At 47.2% G+C, this 27,954-nt stretch overlaps 1 protein-coding gene and 2 pseudogenes across 1 annotated transcript in view; all 3 read right to left on the bottom strand.

Annotated features, from left to right (window-relative positions):
* Positions 1-27,954, bottom strand: part of ADCY2 (adenylate cyclase 2) — a 299,856-nt gene that overhangs the window by 139,209 nt on the left and 132,693 nt on the right. The window contains exon 4 of the mRNA XM_015593413.1: positions 2,736-2,885. Coding sequence (XP_015448899.1) covers positions 2,736-2,885 — 150 coding nt within the window. The remainder of the gene's footprint in view (positions 1-2,735; positions 2,886-27,954) is intronic.
* Positions 10,513-10,631, bottom strand: LOC112484106 (annotated as a pseudogene).
* On the bottom strand, positions 17,204-17,322 carry LOC112484109 (annotated as a pseudogene).

The raw sequence follows: 27,954 nt of genomic DNA on the forward strand, positions 1-27,954 counted from the left end.
TATATTTATGTATTTTGTCACCTCATTGAAGAGCATGTCTCTTTGCCTCATCCACGCAAGGAACTGCACTAGGTTCTAAGAATATAAAGAAAAATAATAAATTCACAGGCAGCTCTTGCCACCGAAGAATGCACAAACTAGTGTCAGGACGGCAGGAACGAGCCTGCGACAGGGGTGGTTCCCCGGGAAGATGGACCCCCGAGTCACTTAGTCTGGCAGTAAACGCTTCAGCACCTGCTACATTTTGACCCCTGGCGACTTGTGGACAGAAAGGGCCCCTGGCAGGAGCCTGCGCGAAGACAACTACAAAACATCGTCGCAAGTCGCACCTGGCTCATGCTGCGTGTGTTTTTCTCTGTTCCAACGTACTTTCTTCCTCCGATCACTGGATCTATATAACATCGCAATGGATGGTGTTAATTCCATCCAGATAGTGACCGAAACAAATTGTTTTGCTCGGCCTGCACCCGACCCCTAAATGAAGCACTTCGAATGACACCGCCATTTGCGATGGTGGCCGCGGACGGAGCGGGTGATGTGTGGCGAAAAGTGGGCAGGAAAGGACAGGTGGGACCCTCGGATCTGAAACTGTCTGCGAGGAGCTTAATTTGGTCTGTGGCTGCACGGTGGTCCCGGGGTCTGCTCCTTTCCATGAAGGACCCACAGATCGTCGTTGGCGACTTCTATTTGTTTCCTTATATCTACAGAACGTATCTTGATTGATCTTGTTAACTAATTCTAATTCTCAGAACATATTTTCTGAAGGTCTGAGGAGGAAGAGACTACATTCTGGGCACCAGATACCGGGAGTTGGCTCCCAGCATTGAGTATAAAATATATTTGTTAAACAGCCTTAGTAAAAGATCTTATTTTTCTTCAAAATATCTCTTCTCTCTTTCCTTATTTGAAAAGGATCATGCGCCCCCTTTTTTAAACTAGTAAATACCCTTCCAATATCTCTGGTAAACGTCTCCCAATCTAGCACAGAGGACCCCACACGGGGCCAGCTCTGGAGCTGCGTAAGGTCAGAGCGGGGCTGGTCTGAGCACCTGGATGCCACAGATCACGTGACAAGGGGTGACACCTGGTGCTATTTACTCGAGGTCTCTTCAGAGAAGTCCGCTGCACAGGTGCACTCAGGAGCCTGACTTACCGCTTTTGTCAAAGCCGGTACTATAAATATAAGGTATGTATAACCTGTCTACTTGGAATTTCAGTTCTCCGCAAACTCAGTGCTATTTTCAAGTAGATTCTGGAATTAATGGAGAAGAAAGAGCAATATGTCTGTCAGGACCAACCTGGTCCAGTCTGTTCGAGGATGGAAACTACCTATCTCCAAGCAACCGAACTCCACAGTGAGACCAATTGTGGACATTAAGTGTCGTTTGTCAAAACTGTGGCATTTTCTAGAACCCGGATTTAAAACATCACTGAACATAGGACTATGACGATATAGATAGGATCACGGTTCCATGTTAATAATTATCTATACTTTTTAATGTTGAATCCAGAGTTTAAGATACATACAGACCAAAGAATCACACCTTAATCGCCGAATACCTTTGCTATGCATGTTGTAACACAAAACGCGTTTTAAAAAACAAACCGTGAGGTTTGCTAAGAATACCAGTGAGAAAGCAATGTTCGTGGCCCTGTCCCAGCCTAGAATCACACCTGACACAAACTAGGGGCTCAATCGATCCTGCTTAAACGAATGAACTAAACTCCTGTTTCCAAAAAGGAATCTGAGGACCATTCACCGGTCCACACGCAGGCGAAACTCCAGCATCGACACTCAAAGGCTCTGCTAACCATTACCTTGAAGGAGGGGCACCGATTCTTGCCGATAAATATCCAGATGCCAGAGAAACAGACCCGTTCACGTGATGATCCCGTCCACAAAGCTGAGCCCGTGGAACTCAGGACCACTCGTGTCCTGACGATGTCCCCTCCACACACGTCCGTTCCACCTGCTCTTCGTCACTCCCGATACCACGTGGCTTTGCCTCCCCCATGTGGCTTGTCGCTCTTTCTTATTTTTTCAGGACTGTATCGTAACCCATGTATGTCCCTGATGGACATATCTGTGCAGCACCCACAGCGACCACGGTAGGACAGCCTCCGACGCCATGCCTGGTTCCCTGCGAGGCCCTCCCTCCCAACCGCGATCATCTCCCTCAAGAATGACTTTGATCACTTCACCCAGTGTGGACGACGGGCGCTCCACGAAGCGCTGTACCGCAGCCACAGAGAAATGGGCTGTAACCAAAAGTCGGTGTCTTAACGGAGGGTTGTGATTACCGTCATTGTAATTTGAAGTTCCCCAGCCACATGGTGATGGCAGTCACTGTGGCTGGGGTCCCTGGGTCTGGGTCTGGAGATGCTAGCTCTGCTCTGTGGCTGACAACACTCCCAGAGCACAGCCCACGGCCATCACGGGCTGCTCTGGGTCCCGCCGAATGCCTGTGAGCGAAGGAACCGCATACTCACTCACTGCGGACAGCAACGACATCGTTTTAATAACACCTCAAAAGCGAGAAAGTGAGAGTCTGGAGATGCTAACTCTGCTCTGTGGCTGACAACACCCCCAGAGCACAGCCCACGGCCGTCACGGGCTGCTCTGGGTCCCGCCGAATGACCGTGAGCGAAGGAACCGCATACTCACTGCGGACAGCAACAACGTCGTTTTAATAACACCTCAAAAGCGAGAAAGTGAGATTGAAACCGCATTTTACCTGCTGACGCTTTTCAAATTCCAACTTGATCCTGGACTTGATGCAATTGCAGGTGTCCTGATAGGTCTGCTGCAGAGCGAGCTCCATGAGGTGCTTGTGGTACGCACCCGCCAGGTTCCCGCAGATGAAGATGATCACGTTGGCCAGGATCTGAAGACAGAGAGAGCTGCTCAGGAGGGTGAGTGTGTCTAAGTGACGGATGCGACAGCATCCAAAGAAACACTAGCAACCGTCTTCCAAGGGAGGCCTCTGAAGCTAATTTTACGTTTGTTCGCAAGCGAACATTTGTGTGTACTGAACAGACGCCGCTAATGCCTTTGGGGATGCTAGATCCTTCTCAGATCCACGCCCGTTCATAGATGACTTTGCAGTCCCTCACTCGTCTTTGGGCTCAGCCATGTGTCTTGCTATCACTAATGCAAGATGGCGGGGGGAGAGGGGGTAACCCTGTGCCAGAGCCAGCACAGGCTTAGAAGGCCTGGCATGTCTTGAGTGACGAAAGATGCACGGAGCGAAGCCGTTCCCGATAGCCCGCAGTTCACTGCTGTGGGCCACCGAGATCTCGTGGTTGTTACGCAGCATCATTTCGACACTAGGTGACTGATCCAGGTGGCCCTGACACCCAGCCTGTGTTTGCTGTGCCTAGATAAGTGATATTCCCTATCATCTTTGGTTTATATAAAAATGTGGTAGCTTTTCAAAACAGATAAGTCACTACTCCTCTGATGATAAAAATAATGTGTCCACAAAGGTTTGGTGGAAAAACAGAAAAAAACAAAAACAAAGAAAAACTAAAACTAATCTATGATTGTCCTTCCCAGAAGAAGGGTCTGCCACCCGTGTGGCCTTGTCCCCACTCCATATCCCCTGTATCCTCAAAAGTTTTGCCATACTTTGTTTTGCCAAGACTTCTACCTTTTTTCAAAATGAGTGAATTCATCCTGAATGTAATGTTTTGCTTTGCTTTTTAAATCAAACATTTAATCAGGATTTTCAGGTCAAAAAATTCTTTGGAAATGGAATTTCGAACACTTAAATAATATTCCGTTCTAAGACTCTATCATCATTTAGTTATGCCATACGCTTACTTTATTAATATTTTTTTTTGAGTTTGCATCATGCTACGGTGGGCAGTCTTGCGTATAAAGCTGTGGCTTCACAGTTAATCATTTCTGCGGGCTCGATGAATAAAACACAGCGAGTCGAAAGCCATGGCTATTTTTTAAGTTCTTGATACACGTTGCAAAACTGCCGTGAGGAAGTGTTTGGCAATGGCCTCATCGGCGTGTGCGCCTACCTAGCACGCTCCTTAGACGGTGGTGACAACCTGTGAACAGATGATCGACGTCCGCTCTTCTGTGCCCGGGGCCAGACGCACAGGTCTGGCCGTGGACACAAGGTCACGCCAGGGCAAACGCCCCGGCGCCCTCCGCCACCGCCTTCCTTCCCACCCACCCGTTCAGTAGCGGCTTCAACAACACAGGCTGGGCCTTGGTTCCCAAAGGCCCGTGCCCTTCCGTGACGGCGTCCTACGAGCACAGCCCAGGGGGCCCCATCAGTCACCGGATGTGGGGAGCGCGCGTGGCTATGACTTGAACCCCACTGGAGAATTTTTATCCCAGAGTCTTCCAGGTTCCCTGTGATGGAACTTTCCAGAGACTTGTCCTGTCCTCCCTCTACACAGCACAGCCACCTCCCCCGGCAGCAAGCGGGTCTCCCCTCTAGGAAAGGGGTCACACTCATCTCCTCTGTTCGCAGCCAAGCCGTGAGCCCAGTGCACCCCACGCCCCGATGCCCAGCTCCGCAGGAGACGGCTAACTCAAGGGACAGTGGCCAGTCCCCCTGGCACAGACCGAAGCCACGTTCTCCACACACTTGCAATGATGACAAAGGCGACATCTGTCCTCCACCCGCACGAAGCTCTCACCTCTCTCTCCATGGGTCTGAACACAGAGAAGAAGTGGGGGCGCTGATTATCAGCCTCCCGAGGCCCTAGGAAACCCATCTCGGGCGGAGTTAGAAGCGGGAAGGGCGGTGCGGGGAGCCGCTGTTCAGACGAGGAGGGGCCCACGCAGCGTCCCAGCTAGCCCGGGTCCTGGAGGCGGGAGCTCCTGGAGCTCACCCACTCTCCCAGCACCCCGGAAGTGTCCTCGTGTGCATCCATATTCCACGCGCCCACCAGCACTGTGGATGATCGAAATCTTAACTGTGGGTACCATGCGCTGTGCATGTGCATGATGAGCATGTGATATGTGCACACAGGATTCATATATGTGTGGTATGCGCGATTTTTTGTATGACACATACATGATACGTGTGTGCATGACATGCATGTAAGGTCTGCATGGTGTGTATGGTGTGTGTGATTTGTATGTGTGATGTGCCCATACTTATGTGACACTTATGTGTCTGTGACACACCTATGATTGTATGCGATATACATGTGTACACTGTCTGTTATATAAGCCCGTGTGCATGCTGCATGTGATTCACACATGTGACATGTGTGTGGTGTACATTGCCGTGTGTCGCGGTGTGGTGTGTGCACATGACATGCACGTGTGACACATGCGTGTGGTCTGTGCGGGAGGCAGGTGTGCACCCACCCGGAGCATGGGGGCAGGTGGCCAGACGTTCCCAATGCGGGACCCTGCCCTTCCCACGCTCTCCACACGTCAGCTCTGTGAACAGCAGCCACCTCAGCACAGGGAGATCCTGGCCAGCTTCCTGGCTTCCTGGCTGAGGGTGGGTCCGCTAGCTGATGCGCGTGAATCTGAGTGCCGTGCCCACCCAGGGAGCACGGTTAATAAAGCCTCGGCAGACGTGGCTTCTGGAAAATGGCCATCTCCTTTGCTCAGGGTTCTTCAGATCTTGCCACTGCTGGATTTGCTCTGAAGAACAGCTCACCAAAGCATGCAGACAATGGGAAGTGCCAACACAAACCAGACAGCTCAGAATTAGCAAATGCTATCTCTTCGCTTATTAGGTGCAGCTGAAATAATAATAAAAATAACAGTGATGATCGATGAGAGCCTTTTCTTCTTCTCCCTAAAATATTCCTTCAAAGCAAAAACGCAAATATTTTAGTAAGCTAATTCCTCCAAAATAAAAGCCAACGCAAGCAGCAGAACTGAATGACACCGCCACCTGTCCCCAGGCCGCCCCTGGCTCTTCTAGGACAATGCTGTCTCTCCCTGACACGGTGTGCGGGCAACTCAGCACTGTCATGGCACTTAAAGAAAGGCTTTCTTTTGGTCATCATTCTGGATTCTTCGTTACTTATTCTTCAAGTAACTTGTATTCCTGGCTATAGAGAATTAGAAAGAATGCATTTACCGGTACTTATTTAGATAGAAAAATCCTTAAGAAATAAACAACTAAGAGTTTTACCGCCAAGTAGAAAATAGTATTTCTTTTCTGATGAAAAAAATTAATCAAGTTGCAATCATTTCCAAAATGCCGTATGCAAGGTTCATAGCATGAGCCCTGGAGTTTTAATAACTACACACATTTATAAATACTGACTGACGTCCTAAAGTATTTTTCTTTCAAAAGGTACATTCATATAATGACTTTGTATAAAATCGACACCACCAAGGAAGTGACGTGGCTAAGGTTTTCTTTTCAAAAATCATATCAAAGCGTTTAATTTTCTAGAAGACCGTGAAGCAGAACACACGAAAAATCCTATTTTCACAGTGTGGGATTTGTCGGATAACATCACACTGTCTCGACGTCCTCTTCCAACTTGTTGCTTCGTTTAGCTTCTCTCACATCTGTCAGAAAACGGGAGAGGACACTGAGCCGACCGCGAGAGGTCTCAGGAGAAAACAAATCGTCTGAGGCAAAAACAGCCCTCAAAATTTACCCCGAAGATTCAAACCCGGCCTCGAAATCAAGCACAGCATGTGATTCAAAATCCGTGCAAACTGGCCGGAGCCGAGAAGTGGTCACAGAAGCCTGGTCACCTCTGGCACCCCACTTTCCCGTCTTAACTTCACATAATGCGGGGCGACGCGTCGACGCTCGCCGTGCGTCTCAGGAGCCGCGTGAGTGATGACTCTGCGCTGGGAGCAGGCTGTGTCTACCGACAAATTGTGATCGTGCGTCCTCCCCACGGATCACCACTGACCTTCCAAACTTCCTTGCAAGAGTCCAAAGAGCAAAACGACCAGGAGGATGGACATGTTTTATCACTTCATTTTACAGGCAAAGAAACAAAGGTTTAACAAATGAAGGGGCGTGAGTGACGGCAGGCCCCTGGCCAGCCCTGGCTCTCGAGATTGTCCCTGCACCCACCACACTGGCCCGACTCACCCAGGTCTCGTCAGGCTCCTGTCGTGTGATCCACCCTCTACTAGGGCATTGGGAAGGTGTTGCTAAAGAAAATCTAAAGGCATGTGTGTTACTTTGTAAGAAGCTAACATTATTTTTCTTTATAAAGCAGTTGTGTCTTATGCTATAAAGAGATTCCATCATTTCAAGTTATTTTAAGCGGCTGCATTGTGGAATCCACCTGCCCATGGAGCATCTAGCTGGCCATGTGCATGTCTGTTTGTGCCTGGAGGAAAGCAGCTGGGGCTCAAGCTGCTCCCAGCCGGATCAAGTGACCAAGGGTGAACAATCTGAGGATTATTTCACCTGGGAAGAGAGCGTGTAAGTGTGTGAGTTCACTGACGTGGAACATTTGAGCAGTTATCATGTGGGTTAGGTGGCCACTCAGGTCCCTCGTGGTTCTGAGATGTTATGCATTTTAAGGAGTTCCATAGTCTGGTTCTTAACCTTATGTTAGGGCTGCGAACCGTAACGTGCACGGAGGTTGGCAGGCAGCACGCGTGCGAGCTGTGGGGAGGGTGCTACCCCAGCAATGATCAGGATGCTGTCACTTAAGGAGATGATTTCTGTAGGAGCTCACCACGCAGGGTCGAAGGGTCAGGGAGATAATATAGCATTTGAAACAGGTCATCAGCTTCAAACCAAGCAGATCATAAATATGCAAAAATGCCAATTATAAGTCAAAGGCAAATAAAAGGGAACACAGCACTTGATGAAGAGAGCTGCAAATGAATATTCAGCAAGCTCACACGGCATCTCATAAGCATCAAATTTGGCTTAAATAGAACAGTGATCTTGCTGGGGAGAGAAGATGATCAGGGAGAATTTTCCTTAACTGAGCTCTCAAACGTGGCTGCAGAGAACCCCAACCCGTCTCCTTAGCATTTCTTCCAACTCCCTAAGAACTGCATTTGCTCTACGCGCTGACCTCAGAGTTTCTGCCTTCCATTAGTCATGTGGTGCAGACCAGGAACACTGTGCTGTGGCTAATAGCATCCAATGCTCCTTAGGTCATATGTCAGCGTCTTCTTTTCATTTAAAATCTCTCCAGATGAGGAGTGAAATTAGAAGGTAAGTGTTGTACCTGAGGGTTTATAGCCCCACAAAATTCCTATGTTGAAGCCCTAGTTCCCAGTGTAATGGCGTTAGGAGGTGAGGACTTTGGGAAATAATTAGGTTTAGATGAGGTCAGGAGGGTGGGGCCCTCGTGATGGGATCAGTGTCCCTATAAGGAGAACAGGAGACCAGAGTGTGCTTGTTTGTCCCCTGCACACGTGCACGCACGGTCTCTCTCTCTCTCTCTCTCTCTCTCTCTCTCTGTCTCTCTCTGTCTCTCTCTCTCTGTCTCTCTCTCTCTCTCTCTCTTCTCTCCCTCCCCCTCTCCCATCCATGAAAGGACACAGCAGAAAGGGTCCATCTGCATGCTAGGAAGAGGACTCTCACCAGAAACCGAATCAGCAAGCACCTCGATCTTGGCCTTCCAGACTCCAGAACTGAGAAATGAAAGTCTACTGTTTAAGCTACATGGTCTGTGGTGTTTTGTTATGGCAGCCTGTACAGACTAAGAAAGTTATAAAGAAAATCGAAAGACCAACCACCTCAACGATGAGTGTCATTAGGGCTTCGGATTAGAGACTGGAATTGGAAATTAGAAGCGAAATGGAATTTCATTTCCCATGTGAACGGCCACTAGAAGTAGAAAGTACCGTTGGTTGTGATTGTATTTCCACTATCCATTTTTATATTACAGCTATGATTATTAAATCTTTCCGAATAGCATAGATCATGTGATTTTTCCAGCTATATTTGGGTTGAAGGACTAAAGAATCGTATACTTAGATAGGGCCCGAGTCCAGTATAACAGCTGATACAAGTGGAGAGGGGGTTTGAGAACCATCTGCTCCTCTTAGAAGAGCCCCCCACCAGCTCATCACAAGCCAACTGGAAGAGACGAGCCTAGAAGCCACTCGCGATCTTGACAGAAAGCTCCTCCCACAAACTCAGGCATTGAGAACACAGCTTCCCTGGAGGAAGGGAGAGCTGAGTTACCCACGCAGAAACCCCAACTGGTACCTCTCAGCTCAGTGACTGCAAATCTGAAACTGATGGGGAAAAGGTTGGCTTGACTAAGAGTCAGAATAACAGAAAAGAGACAAAACATAGTTTCCAACTTTGACAAAGACTACGCCAGCCCCGCTCCATGGAGATTTCTGGCTCACTCTACTTTCTGTGGGGGAGGGCATGGTCACATCGTTTACCCTCTCGTCATTCTGTCTTAGACTCCAAGCACAAGGGACAATCCTAGGTTTCAGGGGTTCGCCCCTCTCCACACGGGCAGAGAGAAAGCCTGGTAGATGTGCTGCGTGAAAAGTTCCAAAGGTGGGAAATGGACCACTCTGACCAAGTTCTGCGATGCGATACCGTTAGAGCCACGTCAACTTTACGATGCTCGGTGGGAGGGTTCTTAGCCCTTTAAGTCACGAAGGAACCACTGTAACCGCGAGTCGCATCCCGACTCTCTTGCATCCGAATGGGGCCAGTCGCTTCCCTTCCCTGGCGACCCGCTCTGCCGCCACGTCGCCAAAAACATGCTACCTGCCACAGCCCCCTCCGCTCCCTTCTGCTTCAGCAGAGCTCCAAGCCCCGTTCTCAGCGCACCTGGGATTACAAAGGATTTTGTTACAGCTGGTCTCTGTCGGGTCCCAATGCTGTCACCTGGCCTAGTGACGTTTTGGATGATTACATCGTATTTTGTTAGTCGATCAATCACTGATGAACTGAACCTTACAACTCCATCATCACCTAATAGAAGCCACTGTTTCCTTGGTCTTGTGAGTCCAGATATTTGAATGAGGATTAATTATACCAAAGAGGTCCACTCTGCTTATTTCAGAAATGCATGAGACCAAGTGATCCTGGATCACCCAAGGGGCTTATGGAACGCTGGTCTCTGTAGCTTCCAAATCCTCTCTCCCACAGGAATGACATAGGCACAAGAGGAGGACACATGTTAAGTGTTGCCCATCGATGTTTTCCACAGACTTTATAAATATATAATTATATACTAAGCACAACCCAAACTTACTTAATTCCGGTGATTTCAGTAGACTTAACAGTGGAAGAAAAAAAACAAATTTTAACACATCTTAGTTTAGACTTTCGATTACTTTAGACAGATCATCTCTCTAATCCAAATCAATGAAATTTAGCCTCCTTTAAACACTGTACATAATTCTCTTCATTCACTACCAATTTATAGGTGGCACAATTGATTGACATCTACCTTTTATCTATCTATCTATCTATCTGTCTGTTTGTTTGTTTGTTTGTTTATTTATTTATTTATTTATTTATTTTTAGGCGAGGCACCCCTTGGTTGACCTCACAGATTGCAAGGACCTTGTCAGTTTACAATCCTTTCTTTTTTTATTTTTATGTTTTACACCTACAGCACCTGGTCTTCCTAGGTGGTCTCCCATCCAAGTACTAACCAAGCTCGACCCTGCTTAGCTTCCGAGATCAGACCGGATCAGGCTTGCTCAGGGTGGCGTGGCCGTAGACCACATCTACCCATTCGAAAGTTTAAAAGCCACCAGGAGTTCAGAGTCAGTCCACGAACACGACCGGGCCTATCAGACGCTCCAACCTGCGCAGCTGAGTCTAAGAGGAAATGATAACTCCGCTTCGTGGTGCGCATGCGCGACAGCACCCCCCTCGAGTAGCACAGCGTACAGGAAGGGAGGCGCGCCCTTACGGGTACCTGGGGTGCATCTGCGTTGCCATCCCACTTGCTTGCATGGCGACCTGCCCGTAACCTCATTTCTAATCTACACGATAAACACAGAATTAAACAAACCTGCTGTCTGCGATCGAGCAGGAGGACACCTGTGACGGTAAATGGATCGACCTTTAGGTAACAAGTGTAACCTGACAACGAAGGGGAGAGGAATAACAGCCCAGGGACACAGCCCGGGCCATCGCGGGCGTGAACTCAAAAGCGATATTAGAAAAGCGACAGATTTTAGCAAAATCCTGCTGGAACAGTTACGGACTCCACACACGGGAGAATGACGAGTGCCGCGCGTCACAAGATCTGCTTCAAATGACAACGCCCCTTCCGTCAGAACGAAAGTGCTCCAGACGTCGCGAGTCGTTAAGAATGACAAATAACCTCTCGGAGGCATAGCTGAAACCTTCTGTGAAAAGGAAAACAAAACAAAGCAAAGTATCTACTATAAATGAAACCTTAGATCTTTCGTTAATGATACTAATTACAGGACGGGATGCCTGACAGCGGCTCCCCTTTCCGTAGAATCAAAGGCCAAAATGTTCTTGAACATATCTCCCCGGGGTGTTCGCTTGGGTCACCTCCTCCTCTTTCCTCCCTGTCCTACTGATCGGAAGTGATTTCATCAATGTCTCATCAGTTCATATTTAAACCATCTTTAGCAGTGCACGTCAGGCATTTCCGCAAAAGAACGATTGCCCCCAAATTTCTAAGAAATGCACGTTTTAAACTTTATGTGAAATAATCTGTCTTTAAAACTCAATATCATATTGTTATAAACCAAAGTATGGCTCCCAAATTTTCATTCCAACTTGTAGACTGTGTTCTGTAAGAATTCAAAGACAAGTTCTTAGACCCATTGACACCAGACTCTGACTTCCGGTCACTTTGGACCCGAGACGCTACATCAGCTTGGCCCACTTCACCAAGAGGCATCGAGCAGGACGGCAGTAGCTTTTCCCAGTCGGCAGCATTCAATGACCATAATCGAAAGGGACGGGCTTTTGCTAAACACGTGTATTAATCGGCTCGTGCCGGGTGGCTAGAAGAACAGACATTCATTTCTCTCAGTTCTGGAGTCTAAAAGTCCAAGATCGAGGTGATGGCAGAGCGGGTTTCTCCGAGGCCTGAGTCCTTGGCTCGCAGATGGACATCTTCTCACTGTCCTCACGTGTGAGCTCGTGTGCCCCTGGTGTCTCTGAGTGTTCTCATCTCTTGTGTTTATAGGGACACCAGGCAGCTTGCATCACAGCCCGCCCTAATGGCCCCATTTTGACTTGATCACTTCTTTAAATGCCCTGTCTCCAAATATAGTCCGCATTCTGAGGTCCTGGAGGTTGGGGCTTCAGCATGTAAATGTCTTCTTTTCCTTAGGAGGGTGGTGGATTGGCACAATTCAGTTGGTAACAACATGATATTGAGTTTTAAAGATAGATTATTTATAAATTACCAGAGAATCCACTCAGAGGTTAAAACCCGCATTCCTTAGAAATTTGGGGCTGGTAGTTCTTTTGCAGAAATGCTACATACCACTGATGATGGTTTAATATGAAGTGAGATGAGATAGCCATTAAATTATTTCACTTAACACATCTTTATTAAGCATTCATTTATGACCAACTAAATTTTGCACTCCCCCCGCCATCCCCACCAAGAAATCAGCTTCACTGGAATGAATGCAATGAAACCAGCCAACGAAGCAAGGGGACAAATGTAGGTGACGCAAAGCAGGTTTTGCAGAAGCCGGAGAGGTGAGATGTGGATTGTAGTTGCTTGGCTCTCAGACTGTCACCAAGAACCTCCTGCCACTCAGCATCCTCATTAGTGAGCGGCCTTTAGGAGGCACGGGATGCTCATGGTTGAAGGATGACAGCTGATAAACTGAGCGCGCTTCTCCCAACATCACTGTAAAATTCACTTGCAAAAAGCGAATCCGCCGCTGTAGAGGTTCCCGAATTTTCCTGGTTTCATAGCCCGTGGCGTCTTCTTCATTTTTCACAGCAGTTCCAGGCCAAAGGGATTATCTAAGAGTCTGGTTTATCAAGTAGTAAGGCCCAAACAACGTAAGTATTCCGCTCGACGAACTTCGTGGCTGTTGGGAGAAAAAAGCCAACCCCAACGCGGAAATAAAGTATAACGTTTCCGATTCACTCTTTCACAGACAGCGACTCACGATGGGCCCTCAGTAGCCACGTGCTCCTCGAGCTTGGCATCACATCACAAACCTGGATTTCACATCATCACTCACAGTTCCTGTTCTGTCTCGATTTTTGCACGGAACTGGCTTTTTGTGACAACAACTGCCCCAAACCCAGATTTACAGCAAAAGCAACGGGGCGTCATCTAATGCCGAAGCCTTGAACTTCCTCACGTTTGTGGTTTGCATGGTGTGTGGCCACTGCTGTTTCCCTCAAAGATGTGTGATGCCGTGAGGTGCCCCGGGGTTCCCTGGCACACAGATTGGAAACCACATCACTAATGAAGTTCGGTTTCAATGAAACAAATAAATATATGAATTGATTAAATAGCATAAAAGTGTTACTAAAATTCTAATGAGCACGCTACCTATTTTCTCCTTTGTTATCTCTGAAAAGGTATATTTAATTAGACCAAAAACATATGAGACTCGCTGGCAGCTTACACAGAGGTGTTTGTTTCTGCCAAATAAACCCGACCTGAAAGCATTATTGTGCGAATTTTTACAAGATACAGCTCAGAGTAGTTATAGGTTAACCTTCTGGGTCAAAGTCTTCTGTGTGTCATTATGAACAGCAGGTACTTCCTCCCCAGGCCCACCTGTCTTCCTGGGTGACAAGAAGCAGCAATCTAACGTACCCCATGAGTTCAGTTTTAATCAAGGTCTCACCTTCCCCAAAATGGCATATACAAAAAAAAGGAAGAAGTCTCACGAAATGACAATTTACAAAGGTTTCCTGATGGTGAGCTTTGCACACACTATTTCGGCTTATGAAGAAAATGAGAGAGAAAGCCCTAGCCCTCATTTAAGATCATCATGATCATATTTTAAAACTATCTAGTGATTCCAAGACGAAATGTATTTCTGTGATGCATTAACATGCTTCCTGATGGTGCGAAGAAGTATTTCAAGCCAGGAAAGAAACAGAAACCCATCCAAGGCTACTGAAGTTCTGAAGAACATGTATAAAAAGTTAAAAATATTCACATCATTTTCCAGTGGATGGATTACATAATAAACCTGCCCACTTAAAAAAAAATCAAGAGAAAAATTATTAGATGAAATTCCATTTATTTTGTATCATATATAAATCAAGCATTAGCCAATTAGAGCAATATTTCCTTCCTCACCATTTATTTTAATAATTCGAGAAACATTTTAAAGTCTTTTTCACCGAACAAGGCTGTTTGGAACATGAAACTAAGTAGAAGCAGCAGAAAAGTTGATCGCATGTTAAAAAGACAGAGAGGGTCATCTGAGGAAAGATCTTCACACTGGAAAGGAGAAACAGCAAGACACAGAGCTTCCCACAGCCAGGAGTCCTGGAAGCTGTGTTTTTCCGATCAGAGAAATTGAAATGCTGGGTTTACTATGGGAAAAGTTTCGCACCTCAAGGATTTCTATAAGCAATCACTGCACTGAAAGACGCTGATGGGCAGAAAACGTGCCCTGCATCAGAACCACAGGCGAGGAGAATCGGAGAAGAGGAAACTGTTTGATTTTCGAACTCGCATTTAGGAATTGCTTTGCAGAGTTGAAATCTGACAATCCAACGCTGGCATTTGCAAGAATAACATTTGCTAAGCTCCGTGCGTAAGAAAACCACACAGATCTGGATCATCAACTTGATTATCAATTATCTCCAGGCAACAGGGATTCTAGGCTCCAGTTCACTCCGAAAACTTCTCTGTCATCCATCTCTCACTCCGAACCAGTCCCAGCGGCAAGCGAGCCAGCTCCTAACCAAGCAGCAACCCCCTAACACACCCAACCCTTCCTCCTCCCTTTCCCATCTCCCTTCACAGACAAACCTCAGAGCCTCATGCACTGAAGCTCTTTCTACTTCTTTGACCCCTGACTCTCCATATCCCGCTTCAAGCAACCCCCAAGACGCCATCGGAACTACTCTCGTCAAGGGCACTGGTCACCGTCACCTTTGCCAAACCATCACCTTCCTTGTGCCTTCGCTGCCATGAATCCTGAGCAGCACCCTCGGCAGCAGCTGGTCACCTTCTCCTGCCGGGAATTACGACTTCCCTGGGAAACGTGGCCGCACACTCCCCCCGGGCGGCCTGTGCCGTTCCAGATGACTCCGCCTTCTGCGACTCACACGTCGCACCCTCCAGGGCTCTTTCTCGGTTCCCTTCCCTTTAAATCTCCCCGATTTTACCCCCACGTGGTCACCTGTACACCTGGCTTCTTCATCACCATCTAAACAGGACCGATTCCCAAGTCGGACCGCTAACCCACATTCTCCTTCTGAGGTCCGGGCTCAGAACTGCATCTCACTGGAACGTCTCGCACGCTCACCCCACACCGAACCCTTCGTGCATCCGGCACCTGTCTGCATCCTCACCTTGCCCTCATTCCCTACCTTCGACTCCATTCTTCCCCTTGGCTCCAACTTGCCCATCTCTCCAGGCTCAAGGCCTTTGCCCACCTGGCCGGTGCATCTCTAATGGAGGTGCATACTTTAGGGCTTCAGATATTCATGCCTTCACCCATTCTCAGTGGGGGCCATCTCACCCCCAAGGGGGCAAACATTGGTTCTTGGGGAAATAAAGCAAAAATCTATTAAATGCATAAAATATAGATATTCATACATTACATAAATAGACAATAAAATTTCATGGGGGGTCAGAGAGGGAAAAAATATCTAAAAAGGCCCCTTAGGAGAGGAGTAAAGGAGACGAGTGTTTCTAGCCTCAACTCCACTCCACCTGAGTCGTCCTCATCCTCACGGATGAACTTCAGATATGGCGGCTTCTTGTTTCATAAACAGGAGGTGAGAGGAAGTTTCATGCAGCGATCTGGTCTACCCGACGGTCTAGTTTATTCCCCAGGACAAATTCAGCAGGTAGCATTCTGGGTTTAAACGACATTCTTTTTCACTTTTGTTAGAGCAGAAGTCAGCCTCCCAAGTCTGGTAAAGTTTAGATTACTAGCAAGATCACGCCTCAGAGCTCTCCTGACTGACGGCCACTCACGGCAGCGTGAACGCGCCCAGGTGGGCAGATACTACCTGTGAGGACGGGCTTCCCCAGGAGACACGTCTGCCATCTGATTACGTCATTCTTCAAATCGAGACCAGTTTATCTAAAACTCCACAAGTTTAAAATCCCCTTCGTGACCTGCGTCTCTCTCCCATTTGGAAATGTAGATAAATCACACCCAATCCCGCACGTGACTTTTGCCATCTTTTACAATTATAATGAACCTAATGAAAATATCAACATACACGAATGCAAATTTCATGCGCAAACCGTGCTCCATTTAGGAAACAGAAGACTTATCTTTTAAAGCATGCTGTCAGTCGTAAGTGCCATACAAATACGTTTTCCAAATCGACTTTAGCGTCTGGAGAGTAAGATAAAGCTTCGTCAGATCTTTTGCTCACCAGAGCTCGCTGTACTACGATTCTGCATCAGAATCGCCTGGCACTTTAAAAAGATATGTGCCCGGAGCCCATTCCTGGAGAGGCGGTAGGTTATTAATTTTTTTACATAAATCTCCCCAAGCGAATATGTCGTCACTACCGTTGGAGAAAGCCACGTCAGATAAAGAGGAGATGACGACACTCAAATACTGCCGGAACCAAGCAACGATTCCAGTAGAGAAAAGAGCTCAGAATAAGTTAATAACGGATTCAACAACGGCCGATGCCAATGAGGAGGAGCATCTCTCAAAGAGCCGGCCCTGCTGTTCACGCTGAAAATGTGCAGCGCGGTGCGATTATTCAACCCAATAACTCACTTAGGAGGGAAGGTCGACACCGTGGTGACAGGACACCATGGTGACAGGACCAGAGCATTAACCGGGAGAAAGCTGGGGCCGAGGGGTAGGGATGGTGCAGAGAAAGAGACGGAACGAGGTGAACGAGAGACGAGCCGAGGCCAACCACAGACACGCACATCTGAACAGACAAACGGGACATCGGAGGACCCGCAATAACGGGTGAGCCGGGGCCAGGCGTAGGGGTAGAAGACGACACGTACCGACACGTACCTGGGGTGACGCCGACTCCAGCAAAGGGACGACGGGGGCCCCCGTATCTTTGATTTATTCATTTTAGGCGAGGCAACCCTTGGTTGACCTCACAGATTGCAAGGACCTTGTCAGTTTACGATCCCTTATTTTTTTTATTTTTTACGCCTACGGCACCTGGTCTCCCTAGGTGGTCTCCCATCCAAGTACTCACCAGGCCCGACCCTGCTTAGCTTCCGAGATCAGACGGGATGGACCTCGTTCAGGGTGGCGTGGCCGTAGACTCTCCTGTATCTTTTAAAGGGATGTTTTAAATGCACCTCAAAAAGACGGGGCTCTCTCCTCACACATTTCGAAAGCAAAGAGCAAGCATTCGGTGGTTTCTAAGGCAAATGAAAAACAGACACCAAGTTCAAACGAGCTAATAAATGAGCTTTCTGAAGTTCCAACTCATTCTCTTTTTTCCTCTGTTCGAGCAAGTCCGTCTCCTAAATCTGACAGCATTCGGATTAACGAATCTGATTAAGTTGGGATCAATATTACGGAATTGCTCCCAGGTGCAGCCTTCGCTAATAAGGAAATGTTGTATTTCAATGATCACTGACCAAATTTAGATTTCAATGTGAAACTATTTCAAAAATACTAATAATGTTAAGTTTTATTAAGTTCGGTAATTAAATAGTATCTCGACTTTGATTACCTCTTGCTTAATGTTTAACTAATGCGCAGAAAATATAATCTGCATAGTTTTTCCCCCGGTCTCTCCTTTGTTTTTTGCCTCGACGTCAGCACCAGATGCGGACCCGCAGGAGAACGTGGTAGCAGAGGCCGTGCCAGAACCCAGGACAGTGGAACACCTGTGGGCGCACCCACGTCTCCCCGTCTCAGTAACGGTCTTCCTCAGGTTTCACGGGACCCTCAAAATGACCATCCTGGAGCTTCCTGGCAGTGAGGGCGGCCACAGCACCTCATTCCAAACAGCATTCACCCGTATCTTAAAAGGGCAAAAATCCTGCAGTCTGGTAATGTAAGTACTTTGGAGTTTATTATTGCCTATCAAATGAATAGCTGTTCTTATCAATCCCGGCATCAGACGAGAGGACAATATTAGCGGCATCGTGGGGACGTGTAGGATCCAGGACAGAGGGTGGACATCCACACATTGGCTTTCCCAAGTTCTTATGTAACTGAGAAGGGAAGCAGACATGAGCGAAATTGGCTTCAGAAGAGGAAGAATCTTTTTATTAGTTTCCTAATAAAAAGGAGCGGATGCGATTCATAGGAAGCTTCTACTTTCTACTCTTTCTGCTTGCTCGGAGTGTAGATGAAATGGCTGGATCCGCAGCAGCCTCCATATGACTGTGAGAGAAAAGCCAATGGACTCCTGGAGGCATCAGTCCCGATTTCATTAATCTGCTGGACCAAGGTCAGTAGCCTTCTACCTTTGGATTCCTTTTTATTTGAGGCAAATAAATCTCCATTTGTTTAAGCCTCCGCAGTCTGGTTTTCTGTTTCTTGCAGCCAAATGTAAGGCTGACTCATATAACTGGGATATCCGATTGAGTCAGCAAACGCAGCCTTCCCTGTGCTGTGGCATACGCTTCTGCTACATATAGTCTTCTGAGTGCATCTGGCATAAAGCAAATTAATCGAGATCACACATAAAAGCTATGTATGGAATGTACTCTAAATAGGCTGGCAAACCAATAAGAGAAGGAACTCAGACCCATCTGAGAAGAATTAACCTCTCGATGGAGGTGATAACGTCGAGAGAGGTTTGAGTTGGAGAGGCGGGTCGGGTGATGTATGGGAGAGGTTAAAGGGCCTTCTGGAGGGTCGGCCTGGAGGTAAGTTTTACAAGGCAGGGCTGACGTCGCTCCACGCACGCAGGTCTGCAAGCCGAGAGGAGGCAAACCCAGCCAAACTGGGGAAAGTCCTGGACTGGACCAGCCGGAGGGGTTAAGAGAGAGCAGTGGAAACAGGAGACACATTCTTTCCCTCAAAAAACTGACTATATCGTCATGAGGGTTTAATAAACTCACCAAAGAAAAATATCAAAGCAGATTTTGCTCAGGTACCATTATTTCGACGGTACCGGGTTTAATGATACTACTTTCTTTAAAAAAAAAGAAAAAAGATCTCTCTACTGGAAGCTGTGGATGTGACTCCTTGGAAGAATGACATCTTTGCGGATGTAATTAGATTAGGGATCAGAGAGGAGAGCAAACTGGATTAGGGTGAGCCCTAAATCCAATGACGAGCATCCCTGCCACAAGAGAAGACAGAGGAGGTCATGTGAAGACAGAGGCAGAGACTGCAGTCACGAAGCCACAGCCAAGGGACGCCCGGGGCCACCAGGAGCTGGAGGGGACAGAGAGAGGAAAGATCGCCGGCCTTGGAGCCTTCGGAGCGAGTGGAGCTCTGGGGACGGCTTATTGCTTTTGCACGTCTGGCCTCCTGAACTGTGAGAGGACAAATCCAGTCTGCTTTAAGTCATCGAGTTTGTGCAAACACGTTACAGCAGCCCCGAGCTCATCGCGCACCGATGCAGTATCCGTCACGGCTGCGGGAAGATGAGGGACGGCCGTAAGGCAGGGAGGAAGGGAGGGAGGGAGGGATGCCGGTGTGGGAGAGACCAGGACGGATGCTGCACGCTTCCTCCTGGGGAGACGGCCTGACTCCTTCGCTCGTTAGACAAACACCGTTCCCTCAGGGAAGGCCGTGCTGCTGGGGCTCCTTATGCCCAAGCTCAGAGCCGAGCCTGCCTTACTGGGTTTTGTTTTAAACATCACGGTGACTGCAGGTAAGAGTTTGGGTCGGAGTCCGTGCGTACCTTACGTGCCTACATCCAGCTTAGAGCCAGACATTCTGACGTCCCTTTAGCTGCGTTCTGCTCAGCTCAGAGGACAGACGCATGTGTAAAGGCGCCGGAGGTGCCTTTTCTGAATTTCTCCCAGTTTTTGTTTTTTACTTCTTAATGAAACATGGTATTAAGTTTAAAATTGAACTATTAACAACTTAATATTAAATTGGCTTATAAAAACCACTGTCGAAAGAAAAATGAACTGGCTGGGGCGCTGAGGGGCTGGTTTGGGGCGTCTTCTGGTGTTGGGTCTGTGCAGAAGCCACGACTGTGTAGCTCCAGCCTTCGCCTCGGATGGGGTGAGCCACCTGCCCCGGACTTCCACGCCTCGCCGCTCCCTGAAGGCTGCGGGACCAGCCTTGGAGGCTTGCCTGTGACTCTGACATACTTCAGTATTCGTGGACACGGTCCATCCGGTGACTTTTGGACATTTAACCTTGGACCAGTGGCCTTCGCCCCAATCATCACGGCCACAACCTTGGACTTTCTGATCGCACGGACCCATCTACCTCAGAAACCTCAGCCTCACTGCCTACCCCTTCGTCCCCTCTAGCTTCATACAGCCCCGCCGTGAACCCGTCACAGCGGCCTCGCCCCTGTCCCTGCCTCTTCTGCTCACCTATCGGCCGACTTGCTGGCATCGCCTCTCCAGACGGCCGAGAACTCAGCACGAATGACAGAATTTCTTCCTGCCGCCTCCAGTCACAGCCGTCCCTGGCCTTCTCCCCGCTTCTGCTCCCTCCCCTTCCTCTTCTAGTGTTTGGCCCGGTCCACACCTAAGTGACTCCAGAACTCAGCCCAGGTGGCACCAAACACGGAAGGCAGAAGGCGGTCCCGCTCCCATCCCCGGCCTAGCCTGGCTGGGCGGCCTCTCCCCTCCCCACGGCCCCTGTGAAGTGCGCATCTTGTGCTGAACTTGCTTGAGGACTTGTCCTGGGGCAGACCGCCTGCTTCGGAGAATGTGCCTTCATTGCACTGTGTCATTAACAGCAGGGACTTTTCCACCATCGAGCACCATGCAAGGCACAGCGATGAATGAATGAATGGCCCATTCCGGCTCGATGCTTCCGCCCGTGTGTCATCGCTTCCTGATTCATCGTTCCCCAAGGAAAGTCAGTCTCGCCTTGTGAGGGTTGAGGGCAGGGGCGGCAGGCGACAGGGCCGGGACCCCTGATGTTCCACGAGCTCCTAAGTGCAGCTTTAAAACCTCCCGGTTGTGAAGGGGCCTCCGAGGCCGCAGCCTGAGCTCTGACTTCTCAAAGAGGGCTCTGTGCAGCTTCGCCAGAAGCTGCCTGAACGTTTGCTTTGCATCGGGCCCAAACCGCAGCCCAGCCTCACGGGGGCCCTGCCTCCCGCTCCCTCGCCTCAGGGCAGACGCCAGAAATAGCAATTGCCAGAGGAAGTGAGGAGCAGCAAAAGCCTCATAGTGTTGCCTTGCCCTTCAGAGACTTAAAAAAATAATCAAGATAAACAGAGATTTCTGGGTTTCGCTCCCCATTCAGTGCAGACCTGAGACAAGTCTTGTGGGCTTGGCTCTTAAGGAAGCTCGAAAAATTGCTCGTAGAGCTGCTTTTTCTCACTCATTTTCCTCATTCCTCGGTTGTTCTTCACCTCGCTCTCCCCGCCCATGCGATACCGCTGTACCGTGGCTCTATTACTTGTACGCAGCCCATCTTAATTCCCGTGTGAAATAAAGTAAGGACTTTAAAAAATAATGACCTCAATTCACCAACTCAGTGATCTCGGGGATATGCCGACTATGACACTTCATTCCGCGGACACTATTTACTAATAATAGTAGCGATTGTAATAATAGTTACAGCGGCCACGGCTGAAACACCAGCTGAGCTGTACGCAGCTCGTACATTGGGCCAAGCATTGTTTCAAGTACAAGCTACTTATTAATTCACTTAATCGCTTTAATGTCTCATTTTACAGACGGAAGAATCTATAAAGAAGGGAGGCGACTCACCCCCGGGGCCCGGGACCCCAGCCAGTCCGACTGCAGAGCTCACCAGCTCAGCCACTCCGCTCATCTGCCCCAGATGACGAAATGACAATGAAATTTTAGGAAAACAGTTTAGATATTTTGCTGCTGCTCAGATGTTCTCAAGTAACAAGAAGACAGTCGGTAAACCGATCCCTCAGGTAATGAGATCGCTGTTGTAAATACCAGCTATGTGATTAGTGGGGGCACAAAGAAGCCATGTATTACTGTGAACTTGAGATAGCATGTGGACGTGAGTTTGGATGTCCTGCACATGGGCTAAATCAAACGATCGGGCATTTGATTATCACAGAAACGTATCCGTGAGCAAGGCTGTTATTTTGTTTATCCATCTCAGAAATGCACCTTTAAAACATTACTTTCTACTTTCTTTGCGAAAGCAACTATGAGATCCAGCTTGCCAACCATGAAAGGCTGGCAGGGAGGAAAAATACACCAATTCTTCAGTAAAGGAATATGTTATCCTGAATATATGATTCAGGATAACACCTACTGAAGATTTTCTGGAGATGTACTCCCCTCTCTCTTTCTCTCAAACCCTGCAGAGGCAGGCTTTGGCTCCACGCACCCCGCCCCACCCCCCTCCCCCGGCCACACACACACACACACACACACACACACACACACACAGAGGAGAGGGTAGTTCCTCAGCATGGCTGAGACCTTTGCTATCATGTCCGGCTGGGCAAGGTCTCTGGAGAGAGTGTGGTCACCAGACCCTGAGAACACTGACAAAGGATTGTGTTTAAAACAGCAGCACAAGATTTCTGGCATGTCTACATAATTTGCTAGTATTTAAGTCGTTTGTAACTTACAGACACCCAGAGCTCAGGAGGTGTCAAACGGTTGTATTTTTGTTTTTGAACATCAAAGAGAATTTTTATCTCCAGCAAGAAGACATGCGAGGTAAAAGCGAATAACAGATTGCTCTTTCCTTGAGGGTTCGCACCATTATTTACAAAGCCAGAAACTGAAAACACTTCCTGTATGTTTGGAAAGAGCCAACCGAAATGCCCCAGATATTTCTGAGGCTTTAGAGATGAACAGAAGCGACATAAATAAAGACGTATGGAAATTGCTCCTGAAAGTATTAACATACAAATATTAAATAATAAATGAAGATTAGCAATGACTGTGGTCAGTCAAGAATATGCCGTTTAATATAAAAAAAATAATAATGCTAATATTGACGACTCTTTTATAACGACGCTTGCTTTTAATTCACTCTTACTTTCCTTCCGTGAGCTAGCACTGGGTGTGAGCAGGTGTTTGGGTGTCTGCTGCAATGTGCTCATTATAAGGGGACAATTATAATTAGATAATGAACAAAACCACTGTCCCCTTGTAAGCCACTTTGCCTCGAAGGACAAAGAAAACAGATTAAAAGGGAGGGGGAAAAGGCAAACCACTCCGGAACATGCACCGATGTCTCAAATAATTGGCTTAGAGATGCAGTTAGGGCATGGACAGATAGCGTTTGGCAGGCTCTGGGTTCTGTCCTAGAAACTGGCCTTGAGGCTCCATGCGTCCTTAGACATAATATTCCTACTTGCTATGAAATCAGGTTCATAGTGCTGATCCAGAGAGTAAAGGGGCCAGCTCTTCGTTCGTCTTCTTTAATAATTTTAAATCATTTTGGGGGCGGGGGGTGAATGCTTCCCAAGCTTAGAAAATCCCACCCTCCTGGTGAAGGGTTTTTCTTTGGCTCATTTATGCATCAAATATTTTATTGAAGATAAGACAGAAAAATGTCCTCATGCACATTAAATTCTGCTGGGGACAAGGACAGTGGGTGCGTTAACTCACTAGTTAACCCAATAATGAATTACAGATTGCAGGGTGCAAAAAAGGGGAGGTGCTGTGGGAGAGGATCACACACGAGTCCTGGCTGCTCGCAGACCACAGTCAGGACATTGAAGCAAAATATCGATGATCATCACAGAAACTAGAAGGGCTCCAAGGCTCCTCCCCCCTGAGGCTCCTCCCCCCGAGGCTCCTCCCTCATGCCATCTGAGTTTCTCCACTTTACTTCCAGGAGTTGGCCAGCCACCTGTCTGCCCAATGTCCCCCAAACCTTGGAGTCCTACTTGCTGTCTCTGGCTCTCTCATTCCACATCTGATGGATGGAATATCTAGACTGTTCAGTCTTTGGCCTGTATCCCGCTCCAGCCACCTCGTACCACTTCCATCACCAATGCCCAGGTCTCAGCCACCATCCCTTTTCACCTCTGCAGAGACCTCTAAACCGATCTTGAGGCTCTGCCCTTGTTTTCACTTAGCTCTTCTCAACACAGCAGCCAGCGACACTGACTGATGATATCATTTGTTTACTGATGTCGCTCTAGCGGTTTCTCAGATCAGCTCAAAGCAAAAGCCAGCACCCTTTACGCAGCCTCCCAGCCGTACATGGTCCACCGTGCCACCTGTCCCATCCCACCCCTGCCATGCTCTGCTCCTGCACACAGGCGTCCTTGCACCATGAACTCTCGTAATGTCCACATTTTTTGATCTCACTCAAAGGACCCTTTATCAGTGAAGACTTCCATGTCGGGCTTATTAAAAATAATAGGCCCCTACACTAGCAATGTATAATTTCTGCTGCTTTATTTTGTTTCATACAATTTTCACATTCTGCTATAGTTTTTTTAAGTGTTCGTTTATTGTCTCATCTTCTCTCAATTAGAATGCAAATGTCATGAGGGTAGGGTTTCCCCACTCCTGTTCACTGCTTTTCCCAACCTCTAGAAAGAGTGCCTGGGGGCATTTAACTCATCCACGTTGACAGGATATTTTGAAGGGATGTGTGTCCGCTTGGGTCGATATTCTATAGCAAGAACAGCTTTTGGCTACTTTTTTCTCTACTCATCCCATCCTTTCTTTTTCTCTCCTCTACTCTATCCTCAAAATCTTGGGGAGGAAGAGAGAAGAGAATATGCTCATCAGAGTTACTGGAGAAAGACAGAGCTGGTTCCCTTAACAGCCCATGCCCGCCCTGTGTGCAGGAGGGTGATGCTGGCCAAGGTCAAGCCAACAGCCTCTTTTATCAAAACCTCTGCAAGACAAGTTCATGTTCCTGAGTGAGAGCCCCTGCCCACGAGCTAGTTTCACATGTCACACTGAAATAATTTTCACGGAGCTCATGCGATAAGAAAGCTTGTGTCTGAATACGAGGTGCTCAATATTAGAAAATTTTACACACGAAAAGTAATTTTTTGATAATATTCCACAAACGTTTGGGACAGACCGCTGTGGAATATTCGCCACGGTATTTTATTGGGGAAAACAACTCTTACATTGGCACTTTTATATCAAAAATATCACCCTTATGGATGGAACCGATAGCTCTCGGTGAGTGTTTTGGACCCTCAAGCACATTTTCACGGGTGATGCACCTCACAGTTTTTCACGCACATTCCGCGTCTCCTTCACAGTGATAAAAGTCAGCACATTCTCCACTGACCCCAGGTGCGTGGGTTTCCAGAAGCCAGGACGCTTGTCACCCTCCTGTCCCAGAGCATGTCTCTGGCTTGAGGTTCCCAGGCCCTGCCTCTTGGTCTTAAAGCCCCTGTGGATTGAGCAGGTTCACAGCCTACGTAATTCAGTCCCAACCCTACGCCTCCCGGACCCCTGGCCAGCTGTGACATGGGTGAATCTTGTTCCACAAACACAGACTCCCGCATGGGGGGTTGGGGGGTCTTGACTCTAACTGTAGGTAGACGCTGCTGATAAAATCAACTCTCCTTTGTGTATGAATAGCAAGACTTTGATTTTACGAGGAATAGGCAGAGTCAAGATGCAAGCTGCCCTAGGCTGGGATAAACCGGGGCAGTGTTTACCTCCCCGATGCTCAGAGCCGCTGCTGCTCCCCGAACCTGCCCAGCGCGAATTCTGATCGACACGTGCATTCTCTACCAGATACAAAACGCTTGGGGCCAATATCTACCTATAATGTAAATAACACCAGACCTCAAGCTATACATTCCACCTCAAACGACATGGTAAGTTATAAGTCATCGGGAGGAATTCTCTGCATTAAGTTCAACTTCCTAAAGGAAATAAGTTATATTTTACTATTATTTTATAGAGGCACCTTTTTTTTTCTCTGTTTAGTTTGCCAATGTGGAAGGATTTTGATCTAAAATGGAACCAGGGATATAAAATGGAAAATCTGATGCACGTGCCCTCGGAAAAACAAAACAGAGAAACTGCTTTCCCATGAATCTCTGATTTATAGAAAACTGATCATGTTGACAGTTTCTTCAACGGCAAGGAGCTGGTCAGGGGGTTGCTTATATCAGCCCTGGAGAGTTTCGCCTATGCTTTCAGGGATGCAAACAAGGAACGACCCAGGTCAGGTTGGTCTCGCAAAATAAGCCCAGTGCAGCTTTGTTCGTACAGAAGGACTAGTTTCGTCTGCTCAGGGAATTTTCAAAGTTGGTCTCTGTTTTGGGTTTGAACAGACTCACACGGAAATGTCCCCTCTTTTCCTGCCCTGCCCATAAATACGACCTTCCCGAACCTTCCGTGGACTCGCCCGCACTCGCTTCAGTTCGCACGTCCGGAATCACTATCTCTCTGCTTTTCCCAAATAAACTCATCTTTTCGACAACTCCGAGCTTGCCTCAATCGAAACTTCTCGATTGAGGTCGGCACTAACCTGCTGGTTTCTGTGCAATTCCAACTCTGACTCACAGAGCGTTATATAAAGGCAGGTGGGCAAGCTCCCCCTTACTGCTTTGCTTAGAAACAGTAAGTTGTCTCGGAAGTCCTCAGGAGTTCGTTATTGTTGCTGTTGTTAATTTTACTATCATTTTTTCCTGTTCCAGGGAAAAAATGAACACAGGGTTGGAATTGCGTGCTGCCTGCGTGGTGGGTAGGAGAAGGTGGGACAGAACGGGAACATGTGTCTTCCCACCAGGAGTCCAGGCTTCTCAAGCCCCTTAGATTTCATTTTCTGTCTTTCAATACAATTGCGCTTTATTTTCATAAGGTCAGATTTCTTTTTGAGATCGCCTGGTCCCAGGTGACCCTATTTGAGCCTATTCTTCAATTAGTTTGCCAATTATTAATAACAAATAGTTTTACCCATAGAATCTTATCTTATATAGAGATTTTATACAAAGATATCGACTTCTTTTTGGAAGAAAACAGTCAGTGTTTTCTCATAATATTTAAAAATGGTTTCCAGATGGATTATAGTTGAATTAAAAAACAAAAATATATTAATAAATATTTAGGAGAGTTTTTATAAAATATTGGGAATGAGGAAAGCCTTTCCAAACAAGACTGAAAGCTAGTAGAATAAAAGGAAAAGGCCATGTTTGAATACCAGAAATTTTAAATTAGATAGTAAAAGCCACTATAAACAAAGACGAATGATAGGCTTGTGTAAACATTCTTGCAACGCAGGTTAAAAATAAAATAGTTTAATATTCCTCTCATAAATATAACTCTCATAAACTGAGAAAAATAAGAGACAAATAATCCTGTAGAGAAAAAGATTTAAAAAGCTACTTCAAAGGCGAGGAAGTCCAAATGACCAGTAAACATGAATCTTCAAAAGCTAAAAAAAAAAACCTTCGCAAAATTTATCTCCTATTATAATTTTGAAGACAGCAATAAAACAACAACAATTCTTTATGTTTTGACTTTCCTTTAAAATTAGAAAAGACCACAGATTTAAATAATAAGCACTTTTTTTTCAGTTTGAATGCTGTCTGTGTTAACAATGTTAAAATATGGGGAAAAACATCAAAATAGGAATTACGGAAATAAACCTAATAACATAAGGGTACTGAATATATCAATAATCAAGAAAAATGAACTAAAAACAATTAAAACCAACTTTTTTATTATCTAATATTTTCTTTTTAAACATTTATTTATGTAAATTAGTTTCAAGTATACAGTACGTTGGTTAGACATCCGTAGAGTTCATAAAACGATCCCCCCAATTGCTCCCTCCCTCCCCTGGCCCTCCACCTAGCCATCACATTAATGCTGACTGCATTCCCTATGCCATGCTCCCCATCCCCGTGACCATCT

The sequence above is a fragment of the Pteropus alecto genome, unplaced genomic scaffold (assembly GCF_000325575.1).
Source record: "Pteropus alecto unplaced genomic scaffold, ASM32557v1 scaffold137, whole genome shotgun sequence".
In the NCBI taxonomy this organism is placed as follows: Eukaryota; Metazoa; Chordata; class Mammalia; order Chiroptera; family Pteropodidae; genus Pteropus; species Pteropus alecto.